The sequence below is a fragment of the Ochotona princeps genome, chromosome 12, assembly GCF_030435755.1.
Source record: "Ochotona princeps isolate mOchPri1 chromosome 12, mOchPri1.hap1, whole genome shotgun sequence".
Classification (NCBI taxonomy): Eukaryota; Metazoa; Chordata; class Mammalia; order Lagomorpha; family Ochotonidae; genus Ochotona; species Ochotona princeps.
Window position 1 is genome coordinate 64042580 of NC_080843.1, and position 17701 is coordinate 64060280.

Below are 17701 nucleotides of genomic sequence, written 5' to 3' on the forward strand. Positions count from 1 at the left end.
GTGAGGGAACTCAGTAAGGAAGCGGACTTGGGGAGGGGGTAAGGGAAAACTCAGGGCCTATGGAACAGTATCATAAAATGATAATAAAAAAAATAAAACTCTTCTAAGGTAGCTAAACTGAATGAGGATGACTCAACTTTGCACGTTTTGCTTCTTCTTGGCAACATTGGACACATGCTGCTTTAATTTGTGCTTTCAAATGTCACACTTAATCTTCTGTGTCCTGGTTTTAAAGGTCAGTGTGGGTGACATCGTGAAGGCTTCGAACGGCGAGTTCCTGCCTGCAGACATGCTGCTGATTTCTTCCAGGTGAGTCATGTTCCATTGTGTGCGTTTACACAATTTTTATTAACGACCTGGCGATTCTCGGAAAATGTAAGGAAACCAAAGGCAGCAGGTGTTTCCTCTGCTTCACTCTTTTTGGTGGTGGCATATCTATTCCGTACAGGGACCGATGGTGGAAATGCTCAGCTTTGTGGACCACATGGTCCCTGTTGCTGCTGCTCAACTCAGCCTTTACCATGGAAGAATTCCAGTAAAACTTTATTTATACAATCACATTATTTCTCTGGCTACGTCTTCTTTTATCATAATCCATCAATTAATCCCATCTCTTCTGTAATTTCTAGAAATAGTCTACTAACCTGAAGAATAATTCGGTGTTCTGATTGTACAGACACATCGACTTACATGGAAATAACATGATTTGCTCAATGTCATTCAGTGAGTTTTGGGGAGGCCCATGTTTTGAAACACAGCCTCCGTCCTTTTTCTGGAATTGTTTTGTTTCGTTCACCAGCTGTTTTGAAGGATCCTTATACAGAGTTCCTACAGGAACTCATTTGCTGCCTCTTGGGTCTTATTTGCTTCTATATTGGGCCTGCTGAAGAGCTGAGCCTCATCCCCATCATGTTTGCTGTAAGTCTGGGACAGTCTTAGTGGTACCTTTCCATGGCTACAACACAGCCGGGGCCACAGCCACATGGACAACATCTCAATCCCAAGATCAAGTAACAGTCATCTCAGCGGGTTCTGAAGGTGTTCCTGGAATTCTTTTTTTTTTTAAGATTTATTTATTTTTATTGGAAAGGCGGATATACATAGAGGAGGAGAGACAGAGAGGAAGATCTTCCATCTGATGATTCACTCCCCAAGTGAGCACAACAGCCGGTGCTGCATCGATCCGAAGCCAGGAACCTGGAAACTCCTCCAGGTCTCCCACGCGGGTGCAGGAACCCAAGGCTTTGGGCCGTCCTCAACTGCTTTCCCAGGCCACAAGCAGGGATCTGGATGGGAAGTGGAGCTGCCGGGATTAGAACCGGTGCCCATATGGGATCCTGGGTGTTCAGGGCGAGGACTTTAGCCGCTCGGCCATGCCGCCGGGCCCGTTCCTGGAGTTCTAACATCATGCTACATTGGAGAGAGAGAGATGTGCATGCATTCTGGATTCAGCCTGCAAACTTTCAGAACAGCCTTAATACCTGCACAAACTCTTCTTTCAGCCGGATGCAGCTTGGTCTTTTGTGATCAATGCATTCTACCAGCCAGCAAAAGAGCTTAGCTGCTGATGTCTTTCCTCCTTGGATCTGTCTCAGAGTATGAGGTAGACAGAGGAGGCCAGGTGTGTATCCTGAGAACACTTCTGTGTATAATTGCTTCATCATTTTTGTGTATGTATTTCCTTGCCTCTTACTCTGCCCTGCTTGTATAAGATGCAGTATTTTTGAGGGAAACAAGGGAAAGGCAAAGAAAAGAGACAAAATCATTAACTTATTTTCCCTTAGACATTGTGTAGATTCTATTTTCTAAGCAGTTCTCCGTGACTCCAGTAAACACGCACACACCCCTCAATGCCTGTGTGAGCTAGTGTAAAAGTAAAAACACTGGAAACCCCGAGTAAACTGAAAGGAACTGTGGAGGGTCACCCTGTGTGAAGGTAAACTTTGGCTCTGCAGGGCTTGGTCAAACCCCAAAGACCTTGAGTTTCTACTTTGATGAGCACAGGATGCAACATAGCAGAAGTCAAGACCAGGGGACACTCCCACAAGGAGACTGACAGTCAGAAAAAGGGCGTAAGCCGCTCAGATGACCTGAACTACAGACAAGGCTTTCGAGTGGGTCTTCCAGAGAAACGCCCAGCAGATGGCTCCTTGGAAATGTGTCTCCTGAGGGCTGAGGCTCTGCTGTGCTCTCTCAGCACCGGGAATGTGGGGAACTTTTCAAAGTCACGGCTGAAAGCAGGGGATGCGAAGAGACCAAGTGGAACATTATGTATCTTACTGTTTTTGTTTATTTGTTTTCTAAACCAAAATTTGGCTGTTTTTCTACAATGAAAGATCCCTGCCTTGCTTTAAGTCTTTGGTTAATTTTCAGGACCCAAATAGACATTTTTTTTTCTGTCAAATTTCTCACTTTTTTCTTTCTTTCTTTCTTTCTTTCTTTTTTTTTATTGAGAAGAGGTGGAAGTGGGGAATGGTGGTTTAGAGAAGCTAACTACATCCTACCACTGGACTATTCAATGAAGCTATAGATTTTTAAAAAGATTATTTTTTTTTTAATTAGAAAGGCAGATTTACAGAGAAAAGAGGAGTCAGAGAGAGAGATCTTTCATCCACTGGTTCACTCTGCAAATAGCCCAAATGGCTAAAGCCAGGAGCCAGGCACCTCCTCTGGTTTCCCGTATGAGTTTAGGCTTTGGGCCATCCTCTGCTGCTTTCCCAAGCCACCAGCAGCGAGTTAGACCTGATACTGGTCAGCTAGGACATGAACCCATACCCATATGGGGTGCCAGGGAATTAGCCTGTTGAGCCACTGCACCAACCCCAGTGAGGTTATATTTTTAATATTAGACTATATGTTAGGCATTATTTGGGGTCTCCTTTATGCACATGGGATGCATTCCAAGACTGCTAGTGAGTGCCTAAAACTGCAGATTGTCCTAATTTCTATATGTGCTGTTTTTTTCTGTACATATATGCCTATGATAAAGTTTAATTTATAGATTAAGCACAATAAAACTCACAGTAATTAATAAAAATAAAAATCATAACAATACACCAGAATAAAATCTATGTCAGTGTGATGTCTAAATATGCTATTCTGCTGTACTCATGCTTGCTGTGATGATGGAAGATGGTCAGTGCCTGCGTGATGAGAGGACGTGAGGTGAAGGAAGTAGGCGTTGAGATGGAGCATTGGGTTAACAGAGAGTAGGGTCATCTGATCACCAGCACTGCCATACTTCGACAACTGGTCTGATAGCCCAGGTTCAGGGATAGAGGTGAGCAGCATGAATGTAGGTATGCTGGACAAGTACACAATGCAAATCCCTGTGAGGCGGAAGTTGGACAGCACACGATTTCATCACATGGCTCAGTTTGGGGTTCACTTTAAAATGTATCAATTGGCTCTTTCTGGAATTTTCCACTTAGTGATGTTGGCCTGTTAACTGAGGGTAGCAGGAACAAGGCAAAGTGAAGTCATGAATAAGAGAGATGCGCACGTCAGTTAAATTATTAGATTGCTGGGTAAATGAATAGTTTGTTTTACTTTAAAACTAATTTCTCAGTGGAGGAGATAGAGCCAGCAAGACAAGTCAGACTTAACAGATTTTTAAGGGAAAATTTTTGTGATTATTTGTTCTTCCAAACAATTAGTGTTTAGAAATGAACTGACATGTGACATGCCGCAGAGTCTCACAAGCTAAATGTTTGTTAAAGTGGCGTTTAACTCCGTAACTGCTGCTGTTGGATGGAAACAAGAAACTCCAAGCGTAGTTTTTTTCACACTTGTCCTGAAAAACTATGTATTCCTTGTAAAGGCCAGGTAGTGTGAATAGCTGGCAACTGTAACGGAAAATTGCAAGACTTTTTATTTGTGTATTTCCTTGTTATTTGAAAGGCACACACATGCATGCACACTGTGGGGGAAAAGCAGGGCGGGAGAGAACTTCCTTCCACTGGTTCATTCTCAAATACCTGCAAGAACCAAGGCAGTAACATAGAAATCATTTCAAGTCTCCCACATGCCAGAGACCCAGTCGTGGTGCCATCACCTGCTGCCTGCCTGGATGCTGAACCAGAGGGGAAGAGTTGGGAATCGAAGCAGGTCCTCCAGTATGGGTCGCAGACATCGCAGGCAGTGCCTGAACTGATATGAATGGGGCCCACTTTAGAAAAGAACCGCATTTTCTATTTCACTTTAGATGCATCTCTGAGTTCCAGCACACTTGTTTGTCCTGCCGAGGTTAGAGAGCATTTGCACACGACTATAACGGCACATCCTTTTCTGCTGAAACAGCTGTTGAACAAGGTGAATTTTAGGCTGGCAGGATTGGACTGCTGCTGTCTCCAGTAAAATGGTTCTCTGGTTATAGTCCTTTCCATTTTGAAGATTGGTTATTCATTTGGGTTACATCTTGTATTTTTCATTATTGGAAAAATAGTTGGGTGAAGAAGTAACCTTCAGTATTGCTTGTGTTATTTTCCTTAGTGAAGCTCAGTCAATGTGTTACGTTGCAACATCTAATCTGGATGGAGAGACAAATCTAAAGATACGGCAGGTAAAGATATCTTTTTTTTTTTTTTAAATCCCAATTGTGCACTCAAGCATCGAATGTCAAGTTTTGTTAGGCACCAGTTGTTTTTTCACTAGGAAAATCTGATTGTCACCAATATTGAATGGATGTAATTGATCCTCATCAAACATGTAGAGAGTACATTATTATTGCTGTTATTGCTGTTATAAAAGGGAACTAGATGAACATGTTACTTTTATCAGGAGAATGTATATGCTATAAATGTTGGATCAAAAGCAATAACACACTTTTATGGGCGTTGTTTGAAATGATTTTCATCAGTGTTTTGATGATCAAAAGACTGTCATAGCAAAATGCCATAAACGGACTGAGAGGATGGTATCAGTGAAGGTTACACCATCCTATATACCGTGGCTTTTGCCATCCTGTATACTACGGCTCTCAACATCCCCACCTGAGATCAAATGCTTGGCACCGTACGTAAGTTGCTAGTGGGATGTGAACAGCCCAAATCCAAGGTAGACTGTCAACTCTCCTTTCTACTCATTTCCTGTAAATGCATTCCTCTGGGAGACAGTGGGGCATGACTCAAGTACATGGGTTCTTAGCACCCACATTGGAGAGCAGGATGGAGTTTTTTGGCACTGTTGCCAGCACTGGGGAAGTGAGTCAATGAATGAAAGCAGAGCTTTCTCAGTCTGTCTCTGTTTTTCTTTCTGTCTCTCTGCATTTCAAGAATAATGCGACTACACGTTAAAAAAAATCAGATTTCTAAATAATGCATAAATCCAGAAAGAAATCTCAAGAACAATATAAAAATATTTTAAAACACTGTCTTCTGAATTTCAGAAAAACTGGTGATCATGAGTACAAGGAGATGATTTTTCAATTAATGGAGAAAGACATTGATGTAAACATAGCTCCTTGTTTGCTTTGTTAGTTTGCTTGGTAAGGAAATCCCTGATTTTACACTTAACTATTCACGCTTGCTCATCTTTTCAACAAATTTTGCTCTTACAGAGTGGGAAAAATATTAGAACTTGTCAAGATAATACATAGTCTTTGTAGATGCAATATAAGCAACATGAAGTAGATGGTCTGTTTACCCTTTATCTGCTAAATGTCAGCTTTATTTCTAGTGCTAATCGTTTTAAGAGCCTGCTGTACCTTCCTGTTTTTAAAGATGTGGTTGCAAGCTTGTTTCTGGCAGTGTGAAGCAGGCGCGCTTTCACCTCTTTTGCCTGCTAAGTGCAACTTTCGCCTTTGGGTACTATAGACGACATAAACATAAGAAGATTCTGAGAGCCTGGGAGAAGAAGATGGACTGTCTGGGAACCTTGAAAAAAGAAAACACACAGCAAAAATCTCTCCTTTGTAGTCCAAGAACCAGGAAGAGCACAGCTTAGCAAGATGGAAAACATTTTTTCTTTTTTTAAAAAGATATTTATTTTTATTTGAAAGGCAGGGTTGGAGACAAGGACACAGAGAGACTGAGAACAAATGAGAGATACATCTCCCATCTGCTGGTTCACTCCCCAAATGGTCTCAATGGTGGAGGTGGCCCTGTCTGAAACCAGGAGCTTCCTCTGAGTCTTGTATGTGGGTTCAGAGACCTGGGGGCTTGGACCATCTTCTGCTTTCTCAGGCACATTAGCAGGGAGCTAGTTCAGGAGTGAAACAGCAGGGACTTGAACTGGCACTCATGTGGGATGCCAATGCTTCAAGGCAGAGGCTCAATCTATTACCCCATGGTGCCAGACCCAGAAGCAAAGCTTTTAGATGTGGAATTCTAGGCTGTGTAGAGACACCCCTAACTCCCTGCTGGGCAACAGGGGAGCTGGAATTCACTTCCTTGCCCAGTGGTCATAAGAAGCACCTCCTCTGCTGTCAACAGAGGACATATGTGCAACTTGTCTTTGTTTCCATCTCACAATCACAACAGTATCCCTTCCCTGGTTGGAGATGTGCTAGCAGGCTCAGCCTCCGCCTGTGGCACTAGCATCCCTTATGGACACTGGTTTGAGTTCCTGATGCTCCACTTCTGTTCTAGCTCCCTGCTAATGGCCTGGAAGCCATTGAGAAAGGCAACAGAGGAGGCTCCAAGTCCTTGGCCACTGTATCCACATGAGAGATCCAGAAGTTTCTGGCTCCTGGCTTTGGAGAAGGCCAGCTCTGGTGATTGCAGCTTTTTACGGGGAGTTAACCAGGAGATGGAAGATCTCTCTCTCTCTCTCTCTCTCTCTCTCTCTCTCTCTCACTCTCTCTGTGTAGCTCTACCTTTCAAATAAAATAAAATAAATCTTTTAAAAATTTATGTAAATAAAATAAAATGTAATTCATGTTCTTTGAGATGCATATTGTAAGAAGCTCCTATTTCCTTTTTATTGGAGCAGGAGAAGGAACGATAAAACATTCTTATGTGCTGGTTCACTCCCCAGTGGCTGCAATGGCTAATTGGATGGTGAGAGCTCAGTCTAAGATTCCCATATGGACAACAGGAACTCAGTTACTTGAGCCAACCTCACTGCCTTCCAGGGTCCGACTAAGCAGGAAGCTATATAATTAGGCTTCAAACATGACACCTTAATATGGGGCATGGGTTGCTCACCAGGACCTTAAGAACTAAGGTCAGTGCTGGCTCCTGTTGGGACGATTTACCAGAATTGGGCATTCTTTGGCTCAGTGATTCTCAAAATACAGTCTCTACACAATAGCAGTGGCAACATCCCCTGGGAATCATTAGAAACACAAATTCTGGCACCTGACTCCAGGGTCACTAAAGAATCCTGGGGCTGGGTACCACCTATCTGTATCTTAATAGGACCTCTGGGAGAATTTGATATTTGCACTGATTCAGGACCATTGCTTGATCCCTCCTATTTTTGACTCCAATACATAGCTGTGTCATCAGCTACACAATCCGCGTCCTAAACAGTGTATGGGTTTGGTTATTGGTGATTACATTTTCACAGTTAGATTGTCAGTGCAGACGAACACTTAACCTTTGTACCTCTTTTGATTTTATGAAAACGAACTGAAAAAAATCATCTCAAAGTCTTCTAGACCAGTTTAGACGAGATCAGGCGTGTTCAGGGTGGTATGGCTGTAGACTTCTAGGCCAGTTTAAAGCTTGATGTGCATTGTTTTGTTATCCAGTTTGTGCAACACATTTCTTGGTACTGGCTTCAGCTCATCTTCTGTTAATTACTAGAAACACATTTATTTTAGTTTCCTTCACCTTCAACATTATTTTACAGGCTTTGCCAGATACAGCTGACATGCAAACAGAGAAACAACTGTCACAACTATCTGGAAAAATAGAATGCGAAGGACCTAATTGTCATTTCGACACCTTTGTTGGAACCTTGTACCTACCTGGTAAAAGGTATCATATTTCTCTTTGCAAGCATTTTTTTGTTCTTTCATGGGGACACAGAATGTGGCAATTTTTGTTCTGTCAACTAATAACGTTTTGCAACATTGTACTCCTTCCTGGTTTCTTTCACTGTAATGTACCCTGACACATCTTTGTAACTGTGACAGGAGTTCCTAAATGTAAGTGAAAAATGCATGGCATTTTCTCAATCAGTGCAAATGCTATTCCTGGTGGCTACAGAAGCCAAGGTCCCTAAGAGCAGAAGTACTTAGAATAGCCCTTAGAATAAATCAATGGGAAGAATGAGATTTTTTTAAAAAATGACCAAAAAAGAGCCCCTGGTGATTAGGTCGATGCTGATGATGCAGGAACTATCCTTGGTTTTGTTCCCCCATGTGCATACTTGAGAGGAATTTTCCAGACTTTTGCAGGAGGATCTGTTGTGTAGTGAGTCGCCAGTGCTGGAGGGGAGGCGGTCAACCCAACAAAGCCGGCAGAAATTGCCTTCCGTGCTCTGCACTGCCTCGCTTGGTGCCTTCCACAGATCAATAAATCGGCAGACAGCTCTTTCTTTGCTCACATGATCCTCTCTGCCAAATCGATTTCTTAGCCACCCTAGGTTTAAGCAATGGTCTTCTCACTCCCTGACTTTTAATCAGCGCATCTCTGCAGTGCTGACAGATGAATACTTCAGTCAATCCCTGTGTTATAGGGAGAGGTACTTTATGAAAGAGTAGTTGTTTTATTGTCATTTGCCCAAAAAGTTAAACTTAATGAAAAAGAAAATGCAAGTAGGGACAAAAGCTCATTCTTTTGTTGCACATTGAGACAAGAGGAAGCCTCTCTGGTACCACATCTACGCTATCCTTTATTTGTAGCCCTGTTTCAATCGGGCCTGACCAGGTCTTGTTAAGAGGAACCCAACTTAGAAATACTCAGTGGATCGTTGGCATCGTGATTTACGCTGGCTTTGACACCAAATTCATGCAGGTAAAATATGCTGTGATGACAAATAGTACTGTTATTAGATTTTTTTCCTTCTGCCTTTATAGAGTTAGCAGGTTTAGTATACATGTGGTATTCAATAAGCTCCTGGAAATCCATGTAATGAAGAAATACACATAAATTTCATTTTTTGCGCCAAAATGAACTTGCTCTAAAACTTCACTTAATTCTACTTTTCGTGAGCTTTTGGAAACATCCATGTGTCCCCCATAATGTGATTTTTTTCTCTCCAAAGTTTTCTGTAAGTTATCTATCGCAAGTACCTTGCCTCTCAGTTATTATCTTTTGTCTGCCTTCAGTACATATGGTTTTGCCCTAGGATTTTAAAAATATTTATTGTTTATATGAAGTAGCTGATAGTAAGTCTATTCTTTTTCTGTTATTGAAAAACAACATTTGGATTTAAACATTCCCTCTGTAAATATCTGGTTAGCACCCATTTAATTCCAGATGTCAATTTTGAGAATTTGTAGCGTAGCAAGGAACACGGTATGTTTCCTGTTCCTGAATTACTTACAGTGTGTGGAGGAAGACAGTCAAGACAATAGGTCACCTAAGGAAGGAGTGGCAGGTGCAGGATGTCATGGACATACATGGGCGCCCCATCCTACAAGACGTTGAAGCTCCCAAGGGAAGGCAACACATAGACTGAAAACTTCAGGCATGTAGACTAGATGGAATTTAGGAGTAAGGAGGTAGAAAGGAGAGGAGGCTGATAGGAGGCTTAGATTAGCCATAGTGTCCATATTGAAACATCATGTGACCGTTTTGGTTCAGGGTCACTGTTGCGTGGAGGAATGCCGTAGTGAAGCTCTTCAGTGAGTGCTTGTACTCGTGCCCTTGAGGAGCTGGGTGCATCTTCTTGCAAAACTGTGGCTGACTCAGTAGAACACACTTTGCACAGGCTTCTCTCTTGGTCTGTCACTTTCTTTTTCTCCTCACTCTGATGGTCTTGATGTTGCATGCAGCAAGAACATATTTGACCATAGATTCTGTCTTCTAATGGACTCAGGCTAAGGTAGTAATATAACTTCAAGTTTGGTCATACATGGCACAAGGTATACCTACACCAAGTGCCAAGGTTAACAATCACTTTTGAGTGTGATTCACTGCAACCTGTACTGTCACAGTCTGGGATGCAGTTGCAGCACAGACAGCTCCCCAATACCACACATTTTTGTCTTCAGTTGTTAACGTGCTATTGATTATACACATGACAGTAAACCATTCAACTGTGACTTAGATGCCTGCAGTAGATGAAGATAAAGCATCCTATTCTCCCATCAGAATGCTTGGTTGGCACGGCAGCTCATGGTAGAGTATTTCCTGTTCTATCACAAAACTTTGTGTATCTAAGTCATGCAGAAGTGTTATCCATGTTGATCAGTCATCTCGGAATAATATACATCTTAGGGCGGAAATGTTCATGACTTAGGAAAGCAACAACTAGCAAGTATATCCTTTTCCAGAGATTTTAAAGCCAGTACATATCTGAAATATCTCTACTACACAGCATTTGAAGCTGCCACGTAAATCAGAGTACATCAAAAAGTCTTTGGAAAAGGAAATTAAAAGACAATTTTATTTTTATGCAAAAATTGAAATTATTGAGTAGGGTTTTTTATGTATGCACATTACTGAACTTTCTGGAGTCCTCATTTGCATGGATTTCAAAATTTTTGACATTCAAATAAGCTTATCTGTAAATTTAATTTTTCCACAAATTTTTCTGAAGCATCCTTGCATAAGTGAGAAAACAACATGGCTGTCTTGGATGTGCACATATTTATTTATGACACACACATATATGTACATATGTATACACACATATGTGTGTATACATGTATTTATGCGAAGGGATTAAAAACCTGATGGAAAATGGACATTATCCTTTGCTTTCACTTTCTGTGAGCCTTTTAAAAAGTTTTTTATTTATATATGTATATTTTATTGTTTCCTTAATATATCTGATGTAAAAGGAGATTTTAAGGGAGAAGCCCCACCCAGTCTCCCACCCTCCGCAGGTCCCAGATGTGGGGCATGCTCCGAGGGTCTTGCTCAAGTGGTTTTGATAGTTCAACAGTTCTGAATTGCTGCCACTCTCATCACTCTAAGCACGATGCGGTCATTGGAGAATCCACTGGTTGACATAGTCCATCATAGAGTCTCTGTTTTCCCAGTATTTTCATTGCCAGCATATAGCTGAGGTGGTTGATTACTTGTTCTGTCTTCTGTCATTTGATAGTTAGTATTCTGAGTCCGGAAGCTTGATTGGGGAAGATCCCCAAAGAAACTTTGTCTGAGGTATTCCCATACCAGATTCTTGTATGTACTAGCAAGAACAGGGCCCAGCATAGTCCATCGCCACGATCAGCTTGGTGGTTGCAGTTGCTGGGTTGGTTCTGTTTCCATCCCTGTCTTCCACTGGAACCAGTGGGTGTTTGCAGTCCAGCCTGGTTCTGCCCAGCACATACTCGGCCCTCACATAAACCAGTGGGAGCTGCAGCCCAGCCGGAACGACCCACAATAACCCCCACCAGGCCCGCCCCCTATCCTGGTTTGCCAGTATGTGTGGCAGACTAGTCCAGTCTGTCCCACATCCCCTTCTGCTCTCGTACATGTCAATGGATATTAAAACTTTTTGCGTGTGTGTGTTATTTAGTTATGAGGAAAGTGTATGGTAAGCAGTCCATTTGATGGTTTACTAATTTCCTCGTTGTTGAGAAGTCCGAGTTGATTATGTATTTAATATGATAACCATTTGTGTGCTGTGAATTGCATTAAGAGTTATGTAGGGCAGAGTTGATGCTTACTAAATGTACAAAATAGATTGATGAGATTAGCCAGTTAAATCTTTTCACCAGTAAGGCACTCAACAGCCCATGAAATATTTATTAAAAATGTCAAGTAAATCCTCTTATTTTTGTATCATAGTGTCAAATAGCAGTAAAATAAACATGTTAAGATCCTTAATCTACTGCTATGTTTTACTGTAAAATTTACCTTTGTTAAAATTTGCTTCTGTTCAAATTTGTTGAGACTGCATGTGAAAGTATCCTAATATTACTTTGGCTGGTATTTTCTAATTACTGTCTAATATTTTAGGAATGCAAATTTTATTTGAATGTCAACTACAGTTAAGCATGTGCTGTTTGTTTTTCTTACTTAGGTTTTGTAATTTGATGGAATGTTTTTATCACAGTTTAATAAATGTTTGCTTTATTTAAAAAAAAAATAAAAAAATAAAATAAAATAAAACTTTGTTCCACCTAACCAGCTCAACTATCCAGCCTTCACAGATGTTGTTGGGTGTCTCTCTGTCTAGCCACCCCAGCCCCTGTCCTAGTTTTTGTGCCCCCCCATGGCTGGTGGTACCCCAAGAGGGAGGAGCCCACTATTTCCCTCCCAGGCCACTCCCACTCCCAGATTATGCACTCTCCAGGTGGAGAGAGAGAAAGAAAGAGAGTGAAAGGGAGCGTACTCCTATTTGCTGTGTTGTTCCCCAAACACCTGTAAGTCAGGAGCAGACCAGGGCCAAAGCTGGGAGCCTGGACCACTAACCAGCCATCACTGCCATGTGCCAGGTGTGGGTTTGCTAGGCTAACATTCCTCACCTTTCTTTCAGATGTTAGACCCTTCTCTTCTTGCCATCAATATGTACATTACAACTTCTTAAGGTTTTGTTTTGGTCTTTTTGTGTTTGTGTGTTTGTGTGCTTTTGTGTAGAATTCTGTCAAATCACCTCTCAAGAGATCAAAGGTTGAGAAAGTGACCAATGTACAGATCCTCGTTCTGTTCATGATGCTGCTGGTCATGGCCTTGATCAGCTTTGTGGGAGGAGTAATATGGAATCAAAGCTACGGTGCGAATATCTGGTACCTAAATAACGGTAAGGAGCTGCCGTTGTTCAGAAGTTGTTCTACTTTTAAAAGTGACATTAGGAACTTGATTTTACTTACAAGGGAAGGCATTTATTTCTAACTGCATTGCAAACATAATATTATTTTCCTAAAATTTTTAAAATTTGTTTTGAATTGACCAAAATTGTATATACTTATGAGGTACAATGGGATGTTTTGTTGGACACATATATACCATGAAAGATCTAATCAAGCCAATGAATATATCCATCACCTCCCTTTTTATTTTCAATTTTACTTATTTTTATTATTATCATTTTATGATATAGTTCCATTGGCCCTGGGATTTACCTTATCCCCTCCCCAAATCCCTTCCCCCTCACTGAGTTCCCCTATCTCATTACTATAGTGTAGTTTTTCATACACAATTATATGTCCATCATTGTGGGCATGGACAATGGCAGAGAGTCCAGCATCCTATTGTCAGGATATAGTAAACAGTTTCACTGTAAGTCCATCTTTGATCTGGAAGTAGACATGCATGCTTCATTGTATCCTCACATCTGGATATGATAGTCTCCATTACACAGTTACTGGACATCCTCTTAAAAGAAAAGCCACAAGACAGAATCAACAACAGGAAGAAAAAAAATTAGCAACACCATAAAGTTAAATAACATGCTACTGAATGACTAATGTGTCACTGAAGAAATAAAAATAACTAAAATAAAAAATAAAATAAAAATAAAATCAAGAAGCTTCTTGAAGAAAGTGATACTATTGAATCATGATGCTATGAGTCAGTGAAAAATTTAATAAGGAAGAAAGTGGTTTGAAGAAATGAAAATAAATTTAAAAAACCCCACCAAAATCCATGAGATATAGTTTCTCCTGATCTTTGTTGATAAGATTTGTCTTCTGTAGGCAACAAATAGATGGGTTTTGTTTTTTAGTCTAGTCTACTAACCTATGACGTTTAATTGATGAGTTTATTACGTTTACATTTAGGGTTAATATGAATGGGTGATAGTTTGGTCTGTCGCTTTAGCAATGGGTTGTTCATTGATTTAGTCTTCTGTTGTTATTTTACTGGGATGTTCTTTGCATTTGCCTTTGGTTTTGTTGGGTGTTATTCCTTTTCTCTGTCAAGAGAACATCTTTGAGTATCATTTGTAGGGCAAGTTTGGAAGAGGCCTACTCTTTTAACTTTTCTTTACTGTGGAAGAATTTTATTTCCTTTTCAAAGACAAAGGAAAGTTTTGCTGGGTATGTTATCCTAGGCCGACAATTTTTTGTGTTTAGGATCTGGAATATTTCACTCCCTTCTCTTCTGGCCTGTAGAGTTTCCTGTGAGAGGTCTCCTGTGAATTTATTGCATTCCTTTATATTTTATTTTGTTATTTAAATGATTTCACATTAGGTAGCTTGGAACTTCTTGATACTTGTTAAAATAAGGTATCATGTGTGCATTGAGGGATTGGTGATAGCCTGGTTTTGATCATCCCTCATTCTAGACATTCTAAGTACTCTGTGGTTTCTTTGTTTCATTGTTTTGTTTTGTTTTATTTTTGTCTGAGCATATGGATACTCTGCTCTTTTAGCATCAGACAGCACCCTATGAGCTTTCTTCAGATCCTCTGATAATAGGTTTTTATTGGTTCAGGCCTCAAATCTGTAGTTGATGCAGTGATTAGTATGAATTGGTGCAGTGCCTAAAAAAGTGTTAGGTCATCTTACAGGCCTCTTCCTGGTCCTATTGTAGGCTGATTCCTTGTCCTGTGTTCAAGAATACTGCAAAGCTATATTGCCTCTGGAGCCCAAAGACCACCAAGATCAGTTTATACCCTAGTGGGTGGCACCAAATCTCACTCTGCTATGGTCCATCTGTTATTGAGGTGGGCTCACTAACTGATGTGGTATCTGTCAGCCCCTGGTGACGTTGACTAGTGTAGAATTCAGCTCAAACAGGGCAGATGAACTCCTCTTGGAGAGTGGATAAGGTCCAGAGGTTCTGCTGCCTTGGCCTGGGGGTCAGGGACCATCAGGATTTATTTAGTGTTGGGCTTCAGCAGCTTGGCACTGGGTCACAAAACAGTCCTGGGAATCTTTGCTATCTGCCCAAGGTTGTGGCAGAGGTGATGGGGTCAGCTCCACAGCTTGTCAGGGAGGACCAAAGTGGATCACAGCTGAATTCCACAGTAACGTGGTCCTGTGTGAGTTTAAGAATGCACACGAGGCCTGCAAGAGCCTGGGAATGATGCAAAGCAAAAAGATTCTCCCTCACCCATGTGTGTGTCTCCAGGTGACACTCCATCTCCGGGCGCTGGCCTAGGGATGGGCCGTACTAACCCAACACTGGTTTCTGAGACACAGCCCCTTGGCTGCTTGTTGGCTATATAAGGTAAATGCAGCCCCTACTCCTTACCCTGCTAGCAGCCCAGACTGAACCCAGATTGGACATGCCTGGATCCTACAGTCTGCTTCCTAGAAAGTTTTGAGGATATCTTCCAAGCCCAGCAGATGCTAGCAGTAACACATGGCAAAAAAACAAACCAAAGCAAAACAAAAATAAAAAAACTAAACTTGCTGAAAAGCAGGTTTCTCCCCAATGCCAGGCAAGGGCAGAAGCTCTGTCTGTGAGTAAGGGTTGGTTGGTGAGGGAGCAGACTTCGGGTTTTACCAGGTGCTGGGTCTCTGTGCAATAGGGTGAATTCCTTGTTTTGAGCAGAACTCCTAAGCTCTCCCTCCTGGCTTGTCTGTTTAGCTGGAGATTTGCTTTTTGCCCATGTTTGCCAGGGGTGAAGGGGGGAACGGTAACAAGGACCTTAGGCTGTGGAAGTTCCAAATATCCACTCCACATTTGGCCCTGGGACAAAGGTCTGGGAAAATCAGCCCAGCTTGAATGTTTTTTTCTGCAGTAGGTGGAGCACAGAGACTCAATTCCCTCTCCCTGCCCCAAGTATCAGACTTCTCTCTGTGCCACACTTCCAGGCGCTTGGGGAGGGCTGACACAGGGCATCTCTTTGAGGAGTGTAGCAAGGTTTGGTATTATGATTTCTCACCTGTCTTCCACAACTCTTGTGAAGGTGACTTAAATAGTTGGGTTGGTGAAGGTGTGTGCAGCCATTCACATGCAGGGTGGGCATTCTCTGTAAGGAGGTGGTTGACTCAGCCATCACCTCTAAATCTTCCTCTTAATTCTATTTTCCATGAAGTGTTTGGAGTACCCTCCTAGATGCTTAGATCCCTGTATCTCTGATTTTGCATGTTGTTTCCAAGGAGAAGTCCTCTTCATTCACTTCCCTTCATCTCCTGAGGTTTGCAAATTCCTTCTTCAAACGTTTCTCACTTCATTTTCTGAAAGCCCCTTCTGGGTTTGAGTGGCATGACCTTGTGTGGATGCTGTCTTGGCTGAGTCGGCTTATGTTCTCAAGCTGTGCCAGCCCTGAGTTTCCTTGGGCAGGGTCTGTGTCTTCCTCAATGTTGAGCTTCATTGTTCCTTGTCCTTAGCAAGTACATATTGTAAAGCATGTAGATTTGTGTCCACTTTCAATAGCAATTTTCATGAAGAAAAGCCATGCCTATTTTACCTGTTTTTGATTTATTTGAAAAACAGAGACTGATGTCTCCCACCCCACTGGTTCACTTCCCCAAATGCCTGCCACAGCCAAGGTTGACCAGGCTGAAGCTAGGAGGCAAGAGACAGCTGAATAGTACCCTATAGCCATTTTAAGGTGTGTAGCAGCCAGTTCTGTGTATAAACTAAAATTGAAATGTCAATGAAGTAGTCACAGGATGTGGTTAAGAGCTTGCATGTTGTAACATATTGGTTACTTAGTACCATGTCAAAGAATTCCATAATGTTGTAAATTGTTGTTGATGTTATGTTGTGGCCTTCAATTGATTGGGATGATATTCTGTCAGCCCTGCCTTCAGACCAGAGATGGTCTCCCCAAGAAACCATTGAACTTATCTGGACAATAAGATGCTGGACTCTATACCTGGTATATGCTTGCAATGAAAGAATCTTGACTAAATTTGAACTATAATACTGCAACAAGGTGGAGAAATCCACCGTGGGGGGAATCCCAGAGCCTATGAAACGGCGTCACATAATGCAATGTAATTAATATCAAATAAATAAATTTTTAAAAAAGAACACCAATTGTCTTTCTAACATCGGTGACAGGGACTGAAGTTCCTGAAATCACCCACTTGAATCATTGGCAAGGCTAAGATTCTAACACAGACATTCATCACGGGGCATGGGCATCCCATGATGGTGCCAAGGCGATGCCCAAAGTCATGATGTGGGTCTTCTGATTTTCTCCCACAGACGTCAGTGCCCACAGCTTTGCTTTGGACATTTTGGTATTTATCATCCTGTACCACAACCTCATTCCCATCAGTCTGCTGGTGACTCTGGAAATTGTGAAACTTATTCAGGCCCTGTTCATAAACTGGGTGAGTGGTAAAATCAGAAATTCAGAAACAAGTTCACTCCAATCTATTGCTTTTTTTTTCTTGCTAAAAACACGATTCTGGTGTGTGTTTTTTCCCCCTTGAAAGTAGAGAAATATGGTAGAGAAGAAAGAGCTCTCTTATATTAATTCACTCCCCAAATATCCATAACAGCTGGAGCTGGGTCAGGCTGAAGCCAGGAGCTAACTCAGTCTGAGTGTCCCCAGTGGATGACAGGGACTCCCTCCCAGGGCTTGCATTAGTAGAAACCTGGACTTAGGAGCAAAGCTGGGATGCAAAGCTAGGCTCCAATATGAAGCTCAGTGGTCCTGAGTGGTGTCTCAACTGCTGCACAGCAGTGCTTTGAAAGGTGTTCTCAGTTTTCACAAGAGGGCTGGAAGATCTGTGCTGCTGTTCCCATTTTGTGGATGGAGTCACTGATAAGCACAAGTGTTCACTGCT

At 41.8% G+C, this 17701-nt stretch overlaps 1 protein-coding gene across 1 annotated transcript in view; it reads left to right on the forward strand.

Annotated features, from left to right (window-relative positions):
• Nucleotides 1-17701, forward strand: part of LOC101535813 (phospholipid-transporting ATPase IB-like) — a 143879-nt gene that overhangs the window by 27526 nt on the left and 98652 nt on the right. Inside the window, exons 7-12 of the mRNA XM_004577703.4 lie at nucleotides 236-309; nucleotides 4492-4561; nucleotides 7795-7922; nucleotides 8792-8903; nucleotides 12645-12807; nucleotides 17115-17242. Coding sequence (XP_004577760.4) covers nucleotides 236-309; nucleotides 4492-4561; nucleotides 7795-7922; nucleotides 8792-8903; nucleotides 12645-12807; nucleotides 17115-17242 — 675 coding nt within the window. The remainder of the gene's footprint in view (nucleotides 1-235; nucleotides 310-4491; nucleotides 4562-7794; nucleotides 7923-8791; nucleotides 8904-12644; nucleotides 12808-17114; nucleotides 17243-17701) is intronic.